Source organism: Pinus tabuliformis, chromosome 5_2 (genome assembly GCF_031772625.1).
Source record: "Pinus tabuliformis cultivar Carrire ecotype Pingquan chromosome 5_2, CPIR1, whole genome shotgun sequence".
Taxonomy (NCBI): Eukaryota; Viridiplantae; Streptophyta; class Pinopsida; order Pinales; family Pinaceae; genus Pinus; species Pinus tabuliformis.
In genome coordinates this window covers 670,933,002-670,955,236 of record NC_142306.1, presented here as the reverse complement: position 1 = coordinate 670,955,236, position 22,235 = coordinate 670,933,002, and the positions used below count along the sequence as shown (strand labels likewise).

General features: G+C 38.8%; 1 protein-coding gene across 1 annotated transcript; it reads right to left on the bottom strand.

The window, feature by feature from the left end:
- Positions 1-16,157: 16,157 nt before the first annotated feature.
- Positions 16,158-17,904, bottom strand: LOC149160876 (uncharacterized). Its single transcript, XM_089434728.1, has 3 exons — positions 17,085-17,904; positions 16,272-16,808; positions 16,158-16,168 (listed from the first exon to the last, which is right to left on the bottom strand). The coding sequence occupies exons 1-3, from the start codon at positions 17,902-17,904 to the stop codon at positions 16,158-16,160; spliced, it is 1,368 nt and encodes a 455-aa protein (XP_089290854.1).
- Between the last annotated feature and the right edge of the window lie 4,331 nt (positions 17,905-22,235).

The following is a 22,235-nucleotide window of genomic DNA, read 5'->3' as shown; positions in this document are numbered from 1 at the left end:
TTTTAAGGAACAATAATATATATATATATAACCAGATTTCTTAAATATAGGAATCTATTGCTATTTTCTATATAGGAATTTATTGGTATTTTTTATGTAATAATATTAGGTACTTTCTATGTAATAATATTAGGGGTAAGTTTATCAATTTTAATTTTCAAAAAAAATTACAATTCATTTTATATGTCATTTAGTTATCTAGATATATTTTTTAATTAATTAAAATAGTTAAATAAATATAATTAAGTTAGAGATAATCTTCAATCTTTAATTTGTTTATAAATAAGTCTTTTTATATGTCATTTAATTATATATGATATTTTTTTAATTAATTTAATAATAAAAATGTCTTTCGAATTAATCACATAATTAAGATATCTAAGTTTGGAACCATCTAATGTAGTTCATCCTCAAGACAAAAGTACCAAGGTTTTTAGCCTATCTTTTTCAGAATAAATATAAGACAAAAATTTTTATTAATAATAATAATAATAATATTTTATTAATGATGTTTTGTTGTTTAAATATATTTCTGAATGTTTAAATAAATTCAGCTCCCTAAAACCATGAAGCATTCAAATTATGTAAACTAAATAATTTTAATTTTAATTTTAAATATATATATATATATATATTAAATTAATTAAATATTAAAAACAAAAAACAAAAATTATCTTTTGAATCAGAAATGTTAATGGCTCCAATGTGTATGCATAAGGGTCATTATCAAAGACGGTTATTGGCCACAGAATTGCATGAACATAGAGGTGTTTTTCCAAAATGTTATTGTTAGTTATATAAATAAATAAATAAGAGAGATGATTGGTGATTTGATTATGTGCATAACAATGCTAATGAGAAACAGAAATCTAAACTCCATGTCCATGGATTTCTTTAAAACTTGATGAGATGAATTTGCATGTCAGATTTCTTCCATCTTTTCATATACTCGCCTCGCCGCCCATTTTCTCAAGCTTAATAGAAAGGGCATCGATTTAACATTAAGGATTTTATTTTAGCGCTTCAATGTTTACATAATTTTTATTTTTGTTTTTACTCGTTTTAAATTAATTAATATTTACAAAATAATTAAGAATCAAAATATATTTAAAGTCTATCAATTTTTGGGAATTTTACTGTTTTAATATGCAAATCGTAAAATATTTGACTATAATTTTGTAAAAAAATCAAATTTCTAATGATTTTATTTAGTTTTTATAAAATATTGAGAATTTCAAGGTAAAATAATTTTATTTTGTAAAATAATTTTATTTTATAAAATATGGGTGAACCAATTTATTAGAAAAAAAATAAAATTTTTAGAAAAAATATGGAAAATTAACCAATTGTTTCTATGGAATTAAGACATATATTTTATAATTACAAATTTTATAAACATCTATAATAACAATTTTAAAAAATGCAATATTATAAGAAAATATTTTATATAAAACTAATAAATATTTTTAATATAATAATTTTGTTAAACTTATTAATTGTTTTTTTTAAGTAATATTATTAAATTTGTCAATTAAATTTAGTTTGAGATATTAGAAGAAATTATTATTATCTTCCTAGTTCAATTCCCACAAATACAAAATAGCTTATAACCTATTATTAACCATCCCCATAATTAATCTCTCAATTTTTCCAAATTTTTCCTTAAACATTGAATAAATTATACATTTTCATGCCTGACACTGCCTAAATTGTTGTTTGATGGAAAGACACAGGAGGAAAGCACAAAATTATACACAAAATGAGAGTTTTTGCTCAGTTACTCTACTAACCACAAACTTGATTCACATACACATCCATCGATCTTATTTCTTTATTTTGGCGCTCCCTCAGCTTTGATACTAATTTGATGGTCAGGGACATAGATAAACATACAAACACAAAATGTTGCTATACAAACAATCTTCTATTCAATAAACTTTCTCACATTACATCTACCAAGTTTCAGCTCGTCTCTCTTGTTGCCTCTTGGATTTCACACATTACAATGACCCAACCATGGGTATATAAGCACCACACTTACTAAATATGGAAGCAGAAAAACTCTAATTAGGCTTGACTTCTCTCTAGCTAAGTGCTCCATGTGAAATCACACTTGACTTCTAAAATTGGACTCAACTTAATTCAACTCATCTCTTCATGCATTGCATACACATGAGAGTAATTACTATTTCCAACAGTATTTGGTGTAGTGTTTGTAAATTTTTTTGACAATTCCTTGCTAGAGATGACCTAATCAGTGTAATATTTGTATTTTACTAAAGGTTAGCCACGCTAGATCAATAGCCATTGAAATCAAATTGATTATCCAAACCTAGAAGTAAAATCTATTTGGATTGTGCACAATTACAATTAGACATGAACGCTTTCTCTACATGCTCCCCCCCATAAAAGAAGACATGAGCGTCGTACTAGGAGTGATGAAGTAAAAACATATCACATTCGACCTTTACAAACCTTTGTCACAAGTATTCAAGCCACTTCTTGTAGACATCCATCTCGCAAATGAACTAAACATTGCTCAAAAGCTTTCTCTTTTACGATCTCTTGTTTCTCTCTTTAGTTTCGAGTGAAATATGCCTATTCTTTTCCACAATATACTTTACATCAAATGTGGACTAAGGACATCCCAGATTCGGGTGTATTGATCGAGATCGCAGGTAATTAACATTCTCCTGCCAAATCATTCTAGGGCATTAATGGTGGGAGGATGGTGGTGTAGCCCACTTTCCATCTTCGCTCGCTACCTTCCCTTCCCATAGTGGGGCATCTAGAGGCTAGCGCACCTACATTCAATGTTGGATTGGAATATGATTCAATGGTTAATTTCATAGGAGGAACTTCATTTTCCCCGTTGTAGCACTGAGAAAGCTATGAGGTTGAGCAACAACAAAGAAGGAAACAATCGCTTTATTGTAATGGTTCATGAAAGGGGTCAGCCCAAGCGAGGAGGTAGAGGAAGAAGTCGTCTCCCATAGACGTCTTGGCATGGTCGAGGTGTGGATATATTTGAGGAGGACCTCTAGCTTTGTATCAAACAAACGGTTTCTGAGATGGAAGCAAACAAAATTGGAAATATAGGAGATGGTCAATAGGCACTGCGTATTGTAACACCATCCTCTCACATTTAACCAAGCTAACCAGCCTGCTGAGGTAAACATGTGACGAAGATTTATTATCATATGATTCAACTCCCCAAGTACAGTTAAGGAAGTGGAATCAAGAAATGAAAACCAAATTGATCTTCCTAAAGAGTTACAGGACCCCTAAAGGCCAACCAACCACTTTAGGCACCCAACCTCTGAGTTAACTTTCTTTTAAACCAAACTAAACCCTCAATCACTCCCATGACAAGCCCTCCATGTGACTGAAACCATCAAATCACTCCTACAGGCATGCTTCCTAGTGACTGCAGTCTTTTCCAGTGAGTTTTGTGCTAACATCAACGAAATCTGAGCCACCTTTTCAGGGCAAGGATCCATACCTCTGCCCATAACTTCATGAAACACTTAGAAGTGATAAATAACAAGGAAACAAGGCCTCTAATGAAAAACTTCAACAAGGACCTATCATGACCCATCCCAACCATGACAAACATTTCGTCAAACACATCATGAGCATGTAATGTAGAGGTCATAAAAACACATATGAGCATAGGGGCCTCATACTTATTTGAGGTTCTTCAAGAAGGTATGATGCCCTCTCACAATAGCTGAATTATCATCTATTAGGTCATACATTCATTAACATTTGATTCACTAAATAAAACATGATGAGAGCCATAACCAAAGTATGTCATAAAACCATGCTTATAGCTAGCATATAACCAACATAATAACAATGATAGAAAAACCTTTAAGCCACATGATAACAAGCACATTTACTCATGAAATACCATAGGAAAATAGTTTTTATTAACATATGAAAAAGGCAACCAAATCAGAGACTTCCACGTACCACCCGACCATAGATTGGGCTTAACCCAAGCTTTCTTTCAGCTAATCACCCCTGTGCCATATTCCAAGCATGAATGTGGGACTCACAAAAAAACCAACCAGGGCTTCTCAAGCTTTACCATGTATCCTGCAATTATTGGTTAAGGGATTCCTAGGCCTAAAACCCTCATCTATACCACCATATTTTACTGTGTATCCTGCCAATACTAGTCAAGGGATTCCTAGGCCCAAATAAAGAACATACACTACGAGATTTACCTCAATCCTGCCTTATACCGGTCAAGGGATCACTAGGCCATAAACAATCATGGATACCTTCGGATCTCTTCACCTAAACCATGAGGAATTTTCCCATCTCCACCCACAAGATTTACCGTGTACCCCGCCATTTTCTAGTCAAGGGATTCCTAGGCCTTTAGGAATTTTCCTAAGACCACCCCACTCAGTTTTGAAACCATATGGAAATCCATCTCAACCAAGTCAAAGAATCCCATCACACAATGGCTATCCGGAAATGGTAAGGCAAGGTTGAAAACCACTGTCACACCTGGAAAAGCCCATGCCAATGACAACAAGAGAACCAAATACACACATGCATATACCATTCATGTCAAAACTAGCAAGGAAATCACACATACAACTCAATACCTGGAAGTAATCCCATTGTAGCTGCTTGATCCAACTTTTCCTTGCTTGAATTTAGTTTCCTTTTCTTTCTTGTCCTTCCTTTGTCTTCCTCTTCCAATGCTACAATGCTCCAAGAATGCTCTAAGTGTATGAGAGTGTGAGAGAGAGAATAGAGAGAGAGCTCCAAGTTAAATATGACAAAAGGTTGTGAACTAATCCTCAGAAGCCTTTTTATTAATGAGTCCTTTATTTCCTTCAATTTCCATTATTTTCCTTCATTTTCCTCCTCACATGCAATATGTGACCTTTCACCTTCTTTTTCTCCTAATTTCCATAATTTTCATAAATAAAATGTCAATAAACGCCTCTTGCATTTTCAAAGCCTTTGTTATTGCCTTTGCCAATTTCCCCTTAACCATAATAAACCAAATGAACACCCACTAAATGTTTTGCCCAACATTCAACTTAGAATATGTGTCCCATGACAATGGTCTTATTTTTCCTTTGTTAACTTTATTACATGAAATTTTAACCCGAGGTTGTTACAAACCCCTCCCCCTTAGGCGAACACCATCCTCGGTGTTATATGACATCTACAACCAACAAAACTGCTAAAAAGAAAAACAAACTACCCATGGAGCTTTATAACTTAGCTCGATGCAGTATTTACAATGATCAACCTATTGAAAATCAAACCAACATGACAAACATAACAACCATATCGCTTATTGGAGTTTTATAACACAACTCATTGTGATATTTACATATATATACATATATACATATACCAAAACTTCTTTTCCTCAACTGGAAAATAATTAAGGATACATATCCCACATCTGATCATCCATCTCCCATGTAGATTCATCGGGCCCAAAGTGCTTCCACTACACTTTAACGTACTCAATTTCTTGGTTCCAGAGCATGAGCATATTTCTCTGCAAAGTGCACTGAGGTTCTAGCTAGAGTCTCCATATGGCTCCAAATGCAATACAGACCAGTCAATAACACGATCAACATCCTTTACATGTCTTTTAAACAATGAAACATCGAAAAAATCATGGACTTTCATTGTCAAATGTAGTGCAAGTTTATAGGCCACTGGTCCAATCCTCTCAAGGATCTTGAAAGGCTCGCAATAATGAGGTGTCAGCTTCACACATGACCAAATCCTCAAGGATATCTTCTTGGGATTAATGCACAAGTACATATTCTCCCCAACCTGAAAATCCTTAAATGCCCTGTGTTGATCTGCATAACTCTTCTTCATGTCATGTGTTGCCTTTATGTTTTTTTCTATTACCTGTATTTCGTGTTCCATCTCTGCCAACATATCCAGTCTAATCAACACCCTGTTGACTAGATCACTCCAACTGATGGGAGTATTACAACTCTGCCCATAGAGTGCCTCAAACAGACTTATCCTTAGGGACTGTTGATAATACCCATTTTTGTAATAAAACTCAACCAGTGGAAGGTACTCTTCCCACTTTCAATATTGATGCATAACATACATTCTCAACATGTCCTCCAAAATATTGTTGACCCTCTCTGGTCATCTATATGTCTGCAAATGATAAGTTGTTTTGAAAGCTAAATTTGTACGCAAACCTACAAATAACTCCTTCCAGAGCCTGGAAGTAAACTTAGCATCCCTTTCTGACACAATCTTCTTCGAAACACCATGAAAAATCATGATGTTTGGATTTCCTCAGCAAACCTATATTGAAGTCGATGGAAATGACCTCCCATTTCCACTCTGGATCGAAATCGGTTGTAGTAGACCATCTGGATGCTTGAACTCTACTTTTACCTATTGACAATCTGAACATATAGCCACAAAATTTCCCACTTCCTTCTTCAAATTCGACCAATAATATAACTTCTTCACTTCTTTCAATGTCTTCTGATATCCTGATTGACCTGGATACAACTTAGCATTAAATTCTCTCAGGGTAAGCTTCTTGAACTCACTGTTGTCCAACACATATATCATGTCCCTAAATCTGATCAAACCATCCGATGTAAGATGATAGTCCCCATCCTAAGCACTTGTACCCTACTGTTATAACATGTGCCTAATCTCCCTATACCTCTCATCCTCTTATCCTTCCTGTAAGATTTGATCCTGTAAATTTGTCCCGTACGAACTCATAGCTACTATGTGATATACATGCACTCTTCTTCTAAGAGCATCTACGACCATGTTTTCTTTTCCCTTAATTTACCTGATCTCGAAGTCAAACTCACTGATTGTTTCTAACCATCTAGCTTGTTTGGCATTTAGATCCAGATGGTCAAACAAGTATCTCAATCCACTATGGTCGTTCATCAGTAAAACCCTCCTACCAAAAAGGTAGTGTCTCCACATCTTCAATGCATGTACGATTGTTGCCAACTCAAGATCATGTATAACATAGTTTTTCTCATGCTCATTCAATTTCCTTGATTCATAACATACCACCTATCCCTCTTGCATCAAGACTCCACTGATTCCTCTCTTGCAAGCATCTTTACACACTACAAACTCTTTATCTGGATCTGCAATCTTTATAACTGCAACATTTGTCAACAATTGTTTCAATTACTCACAACTTGCTGCACATTCTTCTATCCATTAAAATTTCTTCCCTTTTCTCTCCAATGATGTAATACGATAAGAAATTTTTGAGAAGTTCCTGATGAATCTCGTATAGTAACTTGCCAACCCCATGAATGATCTGACCTCATCCACATTCCTAGGAGTTTCCCATTCCATAATAGCTTTGATCTTTCCCAGATCCACTATTATGCCTTCCTTCAAAACAACATGCCCCAAGTAATGTACCTATGTGTGAAAGAAGTTGCATTTACTAAGCTTAGAATGCAACTGATGCTCTCTTAGTAATCTCAACACAGCTGCTAAATGTTCAGCATGTTCTTCCTCATTCTCAAAATATATCAAGATATCATCAATGAAGACAATAACAAACTTGTCCAGATAAGGATGCAACACACTATTCATTAAGCACATAAAATTAGTTGGAGCATTAATCAAACTGAAAGGAACTATAACATGCTCATAATGCCCATACATGGTCTGGAAAGCAGTCTTGTAAATTTCCACTTCTTTAATGTGTACTTGATGGTATCCTGATCTCAAATCAATCTTCAAGAACATTGTTTCTCCCTTCAGTTGGTCAAACAAGTCATCAATCCTCATCAACGGATACCTATTCTTAATGGTTACCTTTCTCAACTGCCTATAATCAATGCACAACCTACAAGTACCATTCTTCTTCTTCACAAACAATATCGGTGCACCCCAAAATGATACACTTGGCCTAATGTATCCTTTGTCAAGTATTTCCATCAACTATAATTTCAATTCCACTAACTTTGGTGTTCTCATCATGAGTGGTTCCTTTGATATTGGTGGTTCCCCTGGTACGAACTCAATAGAAAATTCCACTTACTAGTGAGGCGGTAACTCTAAAATCGCTACTAGGAACACATCTTGAAACTACTATAAGATTGGGTACCTCTTCAAAACTTTTGCATCCTCAACATCCTTACTTTGACCAATAGAAATATGCACTGCAAACAATACACATCCTTTCATGTGACTACGCTTCGCCTTCATAGTTGTAACAAATCTAACTTATGTTGCATTCTTACCTTGCAAGATCCTTTGTTCCACATTGTCATCTAAGGACTCAATAACCTTGTCATAAAAATCCACCTTAGTCCTATGAAGATATAATCAATCCATACCTAATAGCATATTGTACTAACCCAACATGAGTACATTTAGATGCATTGATGTAGGCATATCATTCAACTCAAATGCACAATCTCTTACTTGATGATGAACTCTTTTCTTTGTACCTATAATCAACTACACTAACCAAGATTCTGTATGTACCTCTTTATTCAAACAATACTTATCCACTAGGTCAGGATTAACATAACTATAATTAGATCTAGGATCAATCAAAATAGATATACTTGATCACAAATCTTATTGTCGATCTCGATAACAGATTCATGATGGTCTGCCTCCCTGTTACCCAATGTTGCATAGATTCGAGGAATGCTTTGTCCAACATCCCCAACTTCATGTTCTTCATGTGCATTGTATATCTGAGGCCTATCACCCTGATACAAAAAACAATATTTCTTGCAGTGCTCCTTGCCACATATCCAACAATACAATTGTCCCTTACCATCACCTTTACTATATTTTCCTCTAGGATATGACCCATGTCCCTTTCCTACTACATTAAAATTCTTGTAAGGAACCACATTTTCTTTCTCACATACATCTTGAGATCTTGTTTGCTTCGGTGGCCACTTTCCTTTAGCTTTGTCTTCCCCTTTCCAACCTTGCTAAGATTTTGTCTTACGCTTTGATTGCTCATAACAATGCTTCAACTTTATGATGGCTTACTTCAACGATCTAGGCTTATCAAACTCAATCTTGTCTTTGAATGCTACTAGCAACCCACTAATGAATCTCTAAATCTTTGCATTCTCCTCCTTCAAATAAGGCACATACCTCCATAGCTCCAAAAATCTACTAGTATACTCCTCATCTATCATAAATCCCATCTTCAACTCATAGAACTCCCTCCAAGTCAATTCTTCTTCCCAAATGCCTCTAACATTCTTCACGTCTTCCCACAAAACATCTTCTTTACCTTTAAGTCTAAATGTAACTATTTTGGCTTTCTTGTTCTCTTGAATAGTCGTGCAATTTGAAGAACTTATTCATTCCAAGCAACCAACCTTTTTCTTCCCTTTTCTTTCTCGTCCTTCCTTTTCCTTCCTTTACCAATGCTAGAGTCCTCCAAGAATTCTCTAAGTGTATGAGAGTGTGAGAAAGAGAATAGAAAGAAAGCTCCAAGTTAAAACTGACAAAAGGTTGTGAACTGATCCTCAGGAACCTTTTTATTAATGAGGCCTCTGTTTTCTTAAATTTCCATTATTTTCCTTCATTTTCCTCCTCACATGCAACCCATGACCTTTCACCTTGATTTTCTCCTAATTTCGTTAATTTTCATAAATAAAATTCCAATTAACACCTCTTACCTTTTCCATTGCCTTTACCAATTTCTCCTTAGTCATAATAAACCAAATCAACACCCACTAGGATGTTTTTCCCAACATTTAGCTTGGAATATGCCCCATGACCTTGGTATTATTTTTCTTTTATTAACTTTATTACATGAACTTTTAACTTGGGGTTGTCACACGCAATCTATTGGGAAGGCAATTGAGAGATTAAGAAGGTGTTATGAAGGTCCTGGAGCTTTGTATAACTGACTTATAATTCCTACCTGTGCAACTAATGTTTTTCATGTGTGTCTTATCTGGAGTGCTAGGAATCTAGATCCCCCTCCTCCCTTGTCTCCCGTGACTTCCAATTCTCCCAATAGCTTGGCTCTCATTCTTTGAGTCCCTCGAACTCGATTCTTGATGGCACTCAACTTCCTAGTCAGGGTATTCCAGAGCTAACAAAATGGGTGAAGAGAAACTTAGAGAAATAGGAACAGTTGCATAATGAAGGAAAGGAGTGTGCCACTACCAGCGAGGAAGCTGTCACTGACAAGACAAGGGAAGAGACTCCACAACAGGCTATTGTTACGCAACTAGATTTGGAGGAATGATAGTTGAATGGGAAATATCTCCCTGACTACTGGAAGTTTAATCCAAAACACCTCTATTAGCTTCTAGCTACTCAAGAGCGCCCATAAGAACCAGGAAAGAAAACCCCCATCTTCCTTTGGTATTTTTTCATTTTTTTCTCTATTTTAGACATTAAAATTTTCCTACAAGACATTCAGGGAGATCATCTGGTTTCACATTCATGGGGAGATTGTCCTCCCTTGGCATGACTCTCTGTGAGTTTCAATTTTTCCAAGATTTATTTTTTGAACATGTTTATAGTGAACAAGGTTTGCATAAGTACATACATGCTTGTAAACACCGTAAATTTCCAATAATATAATACATTCTGACTTACAATATTCTAGCTTACAAAAACGAATATGGTCTAAAGACACACAATTTTTCTTTCTTCATTTTTATTATTACCTATTTTATTCTTCGATATTTCCCAATGCTTATGACTTATAACTATTGCCAATTCTTTCTACTTAGATTATTATTTCTCAACATATCACTTTTCTTTCTCTTCCCATCTCTTACTCAACTTCCTTCACAAATTATATGATTAAAATCAACATAACCATATGTAGTTCATTTTCTATACGACATAGAATTACTCACCCACTCTACCCATTTTTATTATTGGTTGGATGTAATATGAATGGACTTCTATGTTTCTTGAATCGGAAAAAATAGATTGAATATTGTGACAATACCTTTTTCTCCTATATCCATGAGGTAAGTGTTATTTTGTCTATTATTATTGGATGATGTTTCTTTCTTTTCTATTTTATTTATGAGACAAAGATAAGTTTATTTGTGTAGGGTTTATCCTTATGATATTTGAATATTAAATTTTAATGGGAGAGGTTGAGGGTGGGAGTGAATATTGAAGATTACAGTATCCCAAGGGGAATCTCGACATCATTGATACTTGCACAATCCTAGTGACTTAATATATAGATTATTCTTCCATCCAACATGTAAACCAAGAATGACTTAAGGAAATAATATATATATATATATATATATATATATATATATATATATATATATATATATATATATATATATATATATATTTCCATTCTCATCATACTCTTTCTCAAAACATCTTTTTCTTTCTCAACTTCTTCGGCATATAAACATAACTTTGTTCTCTATTTCGCTTTCTATTTTCTAATAAAATGGATGGTACACATTGATAGGCATCAAAAAGCATGCCTCATGACATATCTCACATTTTCGGAATGATTTTAAAATTTTAACTAAATTATAACTTTATTATTATTATTATTATTATTATTATTATAAAATAATTGATACCTCCAAAAAAAATGTAATAAGATTTTTAATCATGGAGATTCTTAACCTATAAATAGGCTTTGTTACTATATCATAATTCACAACTACCACATATCCAAAAAAGCATAACTCATGTTCATATGACATTTTTTTTAATTAATTAATTTAATTAAGATAATTCACAACTACCACATGTCCACAAAACCATAACTCGTGTTCATATGACATTTTTTTTTATTAATAAATTTAATTAAGAAGGCAAAAAGAACGTCTGCTTTTGAGATCATTTTCAACTTTTGATTTGTGAAAAATATTAAGAATATTTTAGAATATTACATGGAGGGTTAAATCCTTACCATCCACCTAATAATTTTAGATTGGGATAAATCTCCATGGATAAAAATATTGTATAATCAATTAATAATAATAATTTAAATAATTTAAAATAAAGTTATAATTTAATTATTTTTATGTTTTTTTAATTTTAGTGATGATAAAAGTATCATGAAATAAGAGTTTTGATGCTTATTATGGATTTATGCCTATTAATTTTTACCAATGGTTACATATATATAATTGCGCTAGTAAAATTAAAATTATGAAAACCGTATTCCAAAATAAACAAACCTATCAATGTAATTAATATATAGTGTTTCAACTTCTTATCACTCTTATTTGAATATAACATAACTTATTCACTTTTTTTATCATTATTTTTTTTTCTAAGTAAAGCTAAACTATTATATTACAGCAAGAGCAAAGTTACATTATCAAAATTACAACGGGGCCGCGGCCCTGTAAGATTTGTCCGAGGACAGACAGTAGACACCTGAGTATTCATGCCAGTATTACATAGGACACATGGACAAAGACTTAGAGCCACACTCATGTAGCTGAAACATGGACAAAAACACTTGAAGAACATCGACACAGAACAGAGATAACATAAAACTGACACAATTACATAGAGACAGAGTGACAGACTCATATATAACCGCATAGGGAGCTGACAGAGAAAAATTCTTGCTGTAGAACCTGGAGCGCGAGCTGGGCATGTTAATCTTCATCAGTAGTCTGCGGTTCATCTTCCGCCTTGCAGCAGGGAGGCTGGAGGATGGCTTTACCAGAGTTGCGCGTTCCACGGTCACTTGGGCCAGCGCCATAGTCACAAACAGGTTCTCTCAGGCTTGCTCCCGGGTCATGTATGGGCCGCATCATCTCAACAGCAGGGAATTCCATTTCCACCGTAGGAACAATCCCAGGAACACGCGGAGGGTTGGCCCGGGGATTACCATCCTCATCTTCCCAGGGATTGCTGCAGTGCTCCACAGAGACAGTCACGAAGAAAGTAGAATTGGCTAAGGTGCAGGGGATGCGGTATCTCACCATTGGGTGTTCCGTATGCCCACAGTCCATACGCGCTGGAGGTTCCCCCATTCTACCTCTGCCCGGGGGCCTTCCCCTCAGCCTTCTGCACTCAGAGGTTTCCTCAATTGAGGAGGAAGTCGAGGGGGCTCTACCACTGTGACCTCCCCTACCACTGTTGCCCCTTCCACGATTGCGCTGCATTCTGGTCCTCTGAACAGAGCGCTCAATTCCGCAACGCAACACCACTGTTGGCACAGGTTTATTGCCAGACCGGATCCTTGCCTCCCAATTGCCCAAAGCTGTGGCCGCAGAGCCTTGACCCTCGCTCTCAAAGCTTGAATGAGAGCCGAGACTCTGAACCTCCACAACTTCTATCGAAACCAGAACAAGAGCCAACGAGAGACGCGGGTAAGTAAGCACTGCCAAATTCTCAGAGTCGCAACTGGCTTGCTTGTGAGCCTGCCAATTGCCCCACTCTGCAGCAGCTAAACACTCACAATCACATTCAGGGCCAGACTGAGAGTCGAAGGGCTGAACCTCCGTCACCTCCGGCAAGATCAAAACAGTTGCAGATAGGAATTGCGGGAGAATGTCCGAGTGAATGCGGTTATGAAGCGCCATGTTACACTTCTCAAGACTCGCCATGAATGTCGACAGGACGCCTCTGTCAACTCCCTTAACTCCCTTCCTTAAATGCAGCGGGTTGATGAATTTATGGTGTGTCCTCCTGTCATGCGTGGCTCGTCCGGGCGGACACCTGCCCTTTGGACGAGCCTTATGCGCCATGTGTCTAGCGACCACCCGCATCCGGGGGAGAGAGATCTTGTTGCACCAGGGTGATGCAGTCTTTTTTGAGTTGTTCATCTTCAACTATGTCCAGGGGTCCTGAGAAGTGAGTTGATGTCTGGGAAACTCCTTGGTTAGCCAGTCTATCGGCTACCTTATTTGCTGTTCTTCGCACATGCTGAAAGGTGAAGCTATGTGGATTTGTAAGCTTTGCTTCCAAGGCTTCCAACCTGCTCAAGAGTCTCCAGCTGGTCGCTACCTTGTCCGCTGCTGTTCCTGCTTGAATTTTCTTGGCTGCATTGATTAGGATGAGAGAATCGCCTTCAACCTCCAGAGGGAGGAAGTGAAGTTGCTCTGCGAAGCAGATCCCCTGCCAAAGTCCTTCCATTTCCGCTACATTATTGGTATCTTTGCCGAGAGAGCCATAATATATGTGCATGGGTTTGCCTGTGTGACTTCTGATGATTCCTCCATAGCCTGCCGGACCAGGATTACCCTTTGCCGCTCCATCAAAGTTGAGCTTGAAAGAGTTGAGAGCTGGAGGGGACCAAGAGGATGGAGAGGTGGGGCCACGGGGGGGGCGCGTGGTGACCTTTGCAAAGGCTGAAAGGTCAAGATTCCATGCTTTAAAGATTTCCTTTTCTTGTTGCGTTTCTGGCATATCAGTGTCATACCAGGTTCTGATAGCTAAGGTTTCCTGGACATTTCTTTTATAGATGAGCCACAGGGCGTCTATTGATCTGGAGGAGTTGTTGAAGATGCGTGAGTTACGCTCTTTCCAGAGCAGCCAGTACATGAAACCTGGAGTGAGATCCCATAAGGAGTTGAGTATTTGGCATCGAAACGGATTCTTGGCCCAGTTCCTTATATTGTCCGTCACATCTTCGCTCCTTGGAGCTGCTCTTTTGTTGCAGTGCTCCACCTTCTCCCATAGTTGCTTTGCTAGTGGACAGGACTCCATTAAATGGCTGATTGTTTCAGTGTGGAGGTTACAGTTCGGGCATCTAGAGGGCCCGATGAATCCTCGCTTTAGCAAGTTATCCCAAGTGAGTATACGCCTCTTACTGAGCAACCATAGGAATGTTGAGATTTTGGGCCAGAGCCCAGGAAGCCAGACTCGTGCCCAGATTTGGTCTTGATTCTCTTGGCTGTTTGAGTAGCGCAGCTGATGTGCTTCTTTCGTGGTAAATGTGCCCTTGTGCCTGTGACCCCATCTGAGCTTGTCCTGCTGGTTAGAGTAGCGTATTTTCCGTTGCACAAGTTCCTGGTCCAAGTCTGAGAATGTTTCACCTGCCCAGTCTCTTTGCCAGCTGTTTGCAGATCTCCATGTTTGGTATTCTTGATGGTGCATTTGCTGCCAGAATTGATGCACGTGAATGAGGTTTTCTTGTTGCATATACGATTGCCAGAGTGGCATCTGGAATAGATTAGTCAGCTTGGGGAGTTGCTGCCACGAATCCTCCCAGAACCTGGCTGACGTACCTGAGTGTATTTCCCAAAAGCTATGGTCCTGTATGAAGCTACTGTGTATCTTCGCCGCATTCCAGATTGGAGAGCCTTTGGCACTGGGGTTGATTCTGATTAGTTCTTGCCATTGACTTCCCATAGCGTATTTTGCTTGCCATAAGCGAGCCCAAGGTGTGTAAGGCTTGGAGAGCCAGTTCCACCACATGCGGGCTCCCATAGTATTGTTGCTTTGAAGAGGATCTCGAAGCCCGAGGCCTCCCTCTGTTTTGGGTTTACATACATCTTTCCAATTCACGAGGGCCCATTTGCGGTTTCTGCCCGAGGAGCCCCAGAGGAAGTTTCGTTGAAGGTTGCGAATAGCTTTAAGGACCCATTTTGGAGCTGCCAGAGTGGAGAAGAGATACAGCGGCATAGCTTGAAGGACAGACTTGATCAGGACCAATCTGCCAGCCATATTGAGAGCACGAAAGGTCCACGAAGAGAGTTTTGATTCCAGCTTATCAAGGAGGGATTGCCATGAGGCATTTTTAATAGCAGAGGCCGAGAGAGGCGCTCCAAGATATTTGGATGGCAGATGGGAGATGGTGAATCCCAAGATTCTTGCTATGTTCCTTTGAGTGGAGGGGGGGGTATTGAAAAAGAAGAGCTGCGATTTGGAGGCGTTAATGGAGGTACCGGATGCTTCAGAGTAGAGGGAGAGGAGCGATTTAAACATGGAAGCTTCTTTTGAGGATGGGTGGCCAAATAACATGGTGTCATCCACGAATTGTTGATGGGTCTGCGGATTGAGGCCATGAATGGAGATACCCTTAAGCTTGTGAGAGGCTGTGGCTGCTTTGAGTAGTCTGCTGAGCCCCTCAGCCATTAAGACAAAAAGAAAAGGGGAGAGAGGATCCCCTTGTCTTATGCCACGAGAGGGCCGAAAAGGAGGAGAGGGGGATCCATTCAGAAGGACTGAGAAGCTAGGGGAGGTGATAAGGTTCATGATCCACCTGGTCCATGTAGCATTAAATCCAAAGGCTAGAAGCATTTTTTGGATAAAATTCCAACTAAGCTTATCAAAAGCTTTGGAGAGGTCGAGTTTTAGAATCATACCTGGTTTCTTGAGGATCTTTAAAGAATGTATGACCTCGTTGGAAAGTATGATTCCATCCATAATCTGCCGTCCTTCCACATAGCCTGTCTGCTCCGGAGATATAAGTAGGGGGAGGAGAGGCTTGAGCCTATTTGCAATGACCTTTGAGATGAGCTTGTATATAACATTGCAGAGTGCGATAGGTCTGAAGTTCTCCGGCCTGTTGGGTTCTTCGCCTTTAGGAACCAGGGCTAGAAAAGTTGTATTGAGGGACGGAAGTATCCAATGCATGCTTCTGGATTCTTCAACCAGATTCCAGACTTCCTGCTTGATGAGGTCCCAGAATTCATGGAAAAAGTTAGCCGTGAAACCGTCAGGACCTGGCGCTTTTCCATCCTTGAGTTGAGCCATGGCTTCGTCGACTTCTTGCATGGTAGTGGGCTGAAGTAATCTGCTGTTATGATCCTCAGTAATTATGCTTGGAATGTGCTGTGTGATGGCGCGGATGGCTGCTTCTCTGTTTTCAATAGGCTCCGTTAATATTTCCTTAAAATACCCTGTGAATTCCTTTTCCATATCCTCATGCTTTTCAATTCTTTCACCTTGTTGGTTGTTGATGAATGCTATGTTATTATGCATTCGTCGTTGAATGGTGGTTTTATGGAAGAATTTTGTGTTCTTCTCCCCTTCTTTGAGCCAGTTGATTCTTGATTTTTGCCGCCAGAGTATTTCTTCTTGCTTCCTGCGCTCCTCGATTTGGTTCCATAGTTCCTGTTCTTGTTGTGCTTGTTCTTCTGTTCTGCCTTGGAGGATGAGGGTTTGTTGGAGTTTACTCATTTGCTGTTCTAGTTGTAAGCGCTTCTCCTGAATGTTGCCAAAACTTGTGCGATTCCAGATTTTGAGGACATGTTTCAGATTCTTTAACTTTTGCTGAAATTGATACATTTTGGCTCCCTGCGGCGGAATGTAGGCTGCCCATGCATCGTGGACAACCTTTTTGAAAGTGGCGTTTGTGAACCAGAATGCCTCGAATCTGAAGGGTCTGTTGCATTGATTGCCTGGTCTGGTCCATTGTAGCAAAATTGGCCAGTGATCCGACCCTCCTTGAGGGAGGATGGAAGCATGAAAATCCCCTCCAAGATGGATTGCATTGTCAGAGAGGAAGAATCTATCAAGGCGGGAGGCTATGTGTTGTATGCCTCGTCGCTTGTTTGTCCAAGTGAAAATTCCATTAGAGGTGGGGATGTCCATGAGATGGTTGGTTCGAATGAATTCTTTGAGGCTTTCGCTGTCACTGTCGAGCCCGATTCGGCCTCCCTGTTTCTCCGTCATTGAAGTTATTATGTTGAAGTCGCCACCCCCAATCCATAGTGGGAATTGTCTGCTTTCATTGAGTTGAGCAAGCGTTTCCAGAAGTTCTATCTTTTGCTGAACTAATTGAGGGAAATAGACATTCGTAAGGTGGCCATGTATGCCAGTGCCAACGAGATGGAATGAGGCTTGAATGAAATGGAGTGTGGCGTGAAAGTCGTATAATGTGACTATCTGAGGGTTCCAAAAGATGGCTAAGCCTCCTGAGGCTCCAGAGGCATCAACAGAGATGGCTCTGCTTCCTGCCCAAACTTTGCTTCGGATTCGTTCAATAGCATCCATGGTGCTTTTGGTTTCTTGCATAAAAACTATGGTTGGTTTTTCTTGCTGAATCAGGTGTTTGATCATTCTGTGTTTTGAGGGACTGTTGAATCCTCTCACATTCCATGATATTAGCTTCATGTAAACTATTGTTTGGGTTTGTAGAATTTTGTCAACTTAGGGAATCGCCCCGATTCCATAAGTATTTCACCCAATGCTATTGTGCGCTGGAGTTCTGTCTTTCGTCCTCTTTTCTTGAGGTCCTTGAGGAGCTTTTTTCCATCCCATGGGCTACCTCCCTGGATACCCAGGCTTTTGTTATGCTGCGCCTTGGCTAGGACTCCTTCCAGCTTGTCGATCTGCCAGGGTTGAATGGAGTTATATTCTTTTTGTTTGCATGTTGTTTCAAGTGTGAAGATATCTAATCCATCAATAGTGACATCCGCTTGATCTTCTACCATAACAATGTTGTCATCTAGAGCTTCCTCATCCTCTTCGTGCTGAAGCCTGAGAGCAAGAGAAACATCGGTTTCCATATCGGTGTCCTGCTGCTGGCTAGCCTCTGGGGAGTGTTCTTTGGAGAATGAGGAGGGACTGAAATTTGATATGGATTTGCCTTTCTCCATAGTGGGACTGGGTGTGGGTTTCAATGGATCAGGGACAGAGACTTGCATGGGATCTGGGCGAGAGTGAGGTGGAGAGGGCGGGGAGGGAATGTGAGGGGGTTCAGAACTGGGTTGGCCAATATTTTCTTGCGTTGCAAGAACGGAGAATTTATTCTGGTGGTCCACTTTGGGAGTGTTTTCAATGACTGGCTGGCTCTTTTTGGCATGCCTGCGGCGGTTGGGTATTTTGATGAAACCTTCTGAGTCCATTTCAGAGCCAGCAGCAGCTGCTTTGGACTGAACATTTAAGGGGCAGTCACGGAAGAGGTGACCGTGCTCATGACACTTACGACAGCGAAAGGGAATGTGTTCATAATCTAAAGATTGAGTCCATTCATAATCATCATGATAGAGCTTTACCGTATCCGCGAGAGCGTTGGTAAGGTGCATCAGGACGCAGATCCTGGCATAAGAGGTGTACTTGCGAGTCTTTGTCTCAGCTGCCACTCTGATGAAGGTGCCCAGTTTGTTGCCTATGTCTGCAAGTGTTTCTTCTTTCCAGTATTCTGCAGGGAGGGAGTACATCCTGATCCAGACTGGCGCCCAGCTGAAGTCCTCCTTGTCAGGATTGAATCTGGGCTTCCATTCAGTGAGATAGAGGCCTGAAGAATTGAAGAAGTACGGCCCTCCTTCGAATATTCTCACTCTATCCTCCACACAGTGAAATATAGCAGTAAAGAAGCCCTTTGGTCCTAGTTGCAGAGTTATTTGACCTTTGGGTTTCCACTTTGAGGCTATCCAGCCTTGTAAGGCCCTTTCCGTTGGCCAGAAGCCTAAAAATTTTCCGATGAGTGCATGGTCTTGCATGTACTGGATTTCACCATTGATGCGCTGGCTGGGCAGGTCCACTTTGATGGGTTCAGCCGCTTTTGGGATGCAGGTGGCCGATGTAACTTTATGCTGATTCGTTTTGGCTTTAGCAGGCGTCTCTTTGTCGTCTTCTACTTCTTCTGTAGGGGCCGTATGGATCCTTGCTTCCTCTTTCTGATTTGCGCCTTGTCCTGTCTCTGGGTCGGCGTCAGAAGGGGGCGTATTCTGAGAGTGCCTGGTAGCGTCAGAGCTTGCAGAATGTTTTGGAGGGGGAGCAGAGCTCTCCCCTCCTCCCGCCATATCCATTGCTATCGACCAGCAAGGAGTCGGCGGCTGTAGCAGGGCGAAAAAAACAGGGCGGCGGCTGGTTAGGGTTTGGGTGCAGTAGCAGAGCTCCTCATCGCAAAAAATCAGTTCTTGAAAACTTCTAGAGTCTTCTTCATAACCTCATGTGGCTAGTCATTTTTCCATGAGTTACACAACCTTCTTTTATCATTATTAAATGAATATAGCATAGACTTATTTATTTATGAGCATTCTTCATTGAATATAACATAGATTTATTTCTCTCTATCAAAGAAATTTAAGCTACCATACACACTACCTCTATCCCGCTACTTTCATGGCCTCACAAATAGACACTACATTTGATATGATATCAATGTGTCATTATTTAGACATAGTTTCTTTACGCCCTCTCTACGATGATGATGCTTTTGTTGGCATTAATGATGCAGTTGTTGGTGCAATTGCTGGTTGTAGTGATTGATGGTTGCATTGATGTCAACCTGTTCATGTATTTCTTGTGGTTATGTTACTTGGCTATTTGGCTTGTTAGTTGAAGGGTGTTAAACTTGGTATTGGTATTATAGGTATTGGTATTATTATGGTATTATTTTTGTATGTGGTCCAGGTCAATACTTGGTATTGGCATGATATGTATTAGTATTACCATAGTATCTTCCTATGGTATTAGCTTGGAGACTACCATGGTACAGGGGTCCATGGTATTGGCATAACCATGGTACTGACCCATGGTACTGACCCGTGGTATTGACTTGGAGATTACCATGGTACATGTGCCCTTGGTATTGACATAACCATGGCATTGACATGTGGTATTGACTTGGAGTTTACTATGGTACATGTGTCCATGGTATTGGGATAACCATGGTATTTTCCCAAGGTATTGATTTGAGATTATTAAGGATATTTTGACATATATTCTTGTAAGTATTTTATGTGATGGTGTGGATTGGACATGCGAGTGTATGGATGGAGTGAGTGAGTGATACAATACATTTTCCTAGATAATTATAAATTTGTAGTGGTGTTGAGTTGTATGTGTACATCAATTTATTATTTTTAGATTCATATCAGAGATAGGTTGTTGGGTTGTTCATGTTGATCAGGTTTGAGAGGCCAGTTTGAAAATGCATGAAACGTGGTTCACATGGAGGTTTTGATGGCATTGAGACTCATAGTAGACAAGGTGTAGATAAGGTGGGTTCCTTCTAGCATATAAATCAGAACAAGAAGCATATTTCTCTAGAGTCCAGTAGTGATGGGTGAGGCTCGTTGGTCGTGGTGGCTTCTAGAGAATGTGCATTCGTAGACTCATGTGACAAGAGTACTTTTGTCTGATGTTGCTAGAAGACTGTCTTAATAGTCAATTCTTCTAGCTGTTGGGTGGTAGCTCCTCTATGTAAACAAATTTATTCAGAATAATAGATAATTTGAGAAGAAGAGCAGTGAGTGGTTTTTCTCTAGAGAGGGTTTTCCACCAGAAAAACTTGTGTCCATTGTTATGCTTGCTTCTCATATTGTTCATGGTGTATTTACATGTTTATTTTCTAATTATTTATATGTTAGGGGATGGCTACTGGTTCTTGGTAAAAAGATTTAAAAAGTTAATTAACCCTCACACCACTGATTCACTCCTCCCCCAAGTAGTGAGCTCGTTTCTAACCATTGGTATGAGAGTGGTGTTCGCTCAGTGAAGCTTGATCGCTTGGGAGAATATTGTGGGATTGTGGATAAGAACACGAAGAAGAAAACTAAAAAAAAATAGCTGCAAACAATCCAAGAATGTTGAAAAACCTGGAGAATCTATTCCACTGGTAAAAGGTATGGCCAACAGCATTTTAAGTCATTGACATTTTCCTTTCCATTCTAGTGATGATGATTTTGGGGTTTTTGAAGAAGTTAATGATCAAAGTTTTGAAGTTGATTCCTCAAGAAGTGAGGAAGGTGTGTTTCAATTGCAGGAATTTGAGGATGGTGAATTTAAAATATTAGTAACCCTTGAGGCTGAAAACAAAACTCAAGAAAGGCTAATTGAGAAGCTAACTTTAGAGAATAAAGATCTGAAGAAATTACGACAGGTTCTTGAGGAAAAAGAATGTGATTTCAAGGAAGAAAGTTCATATATGAAGAAAGAAAAAAAAAAGGAGGTTAGAGAAGGCAAGGTTAACTAAAGCGAAGACCGGAAATTAGCTAAAAGATCAAGTCATACATTGTGAGAAACTAGAAGCAGAATTAGAAGAAATCAAATCTAGTCTAAAGAAAGAAAATGAGGTAGTTGCTAAACAACCCAAAGTAGAATGTTCAAGCAGTAGAAATAAAGGAAACTAGCATCAAAATCAAAAGCCGAAGCATATGCCAAAGAAAAACATGAGAAATGTAAGGTGTTTTTGTTGTCAGAAGTTCGGACACATTGCTGCAAATTGTAGAAGCAAAATGACAAAGCTTTCCTAGCCAAAGAAGCAGTCGAATGTGGAGATCTATTGAGCAGTTAGTCAAGGGAATGTAACCCCATCGTTCTCCAAATATAAAAATGCTTTTTATGGGAACTGTTTTTTATGCAATGAATTTGGG

Coding starts and splice junctions, on each gene's coding strand:
- LOC149160876 (XM_089434728.1), bottom strand. CDS start 17,904: ATGGATGCTATTGAACGAATCCGAAGCAAAGTTTGGGCAGGAAGCAGA. Junction 16,809..17,084: donor ACAACTAGAACAGCAAATGA/GTAAACTCCAAC, acceptor AGGAATTCACAG/GGTATTTTAAGGAAATATTA.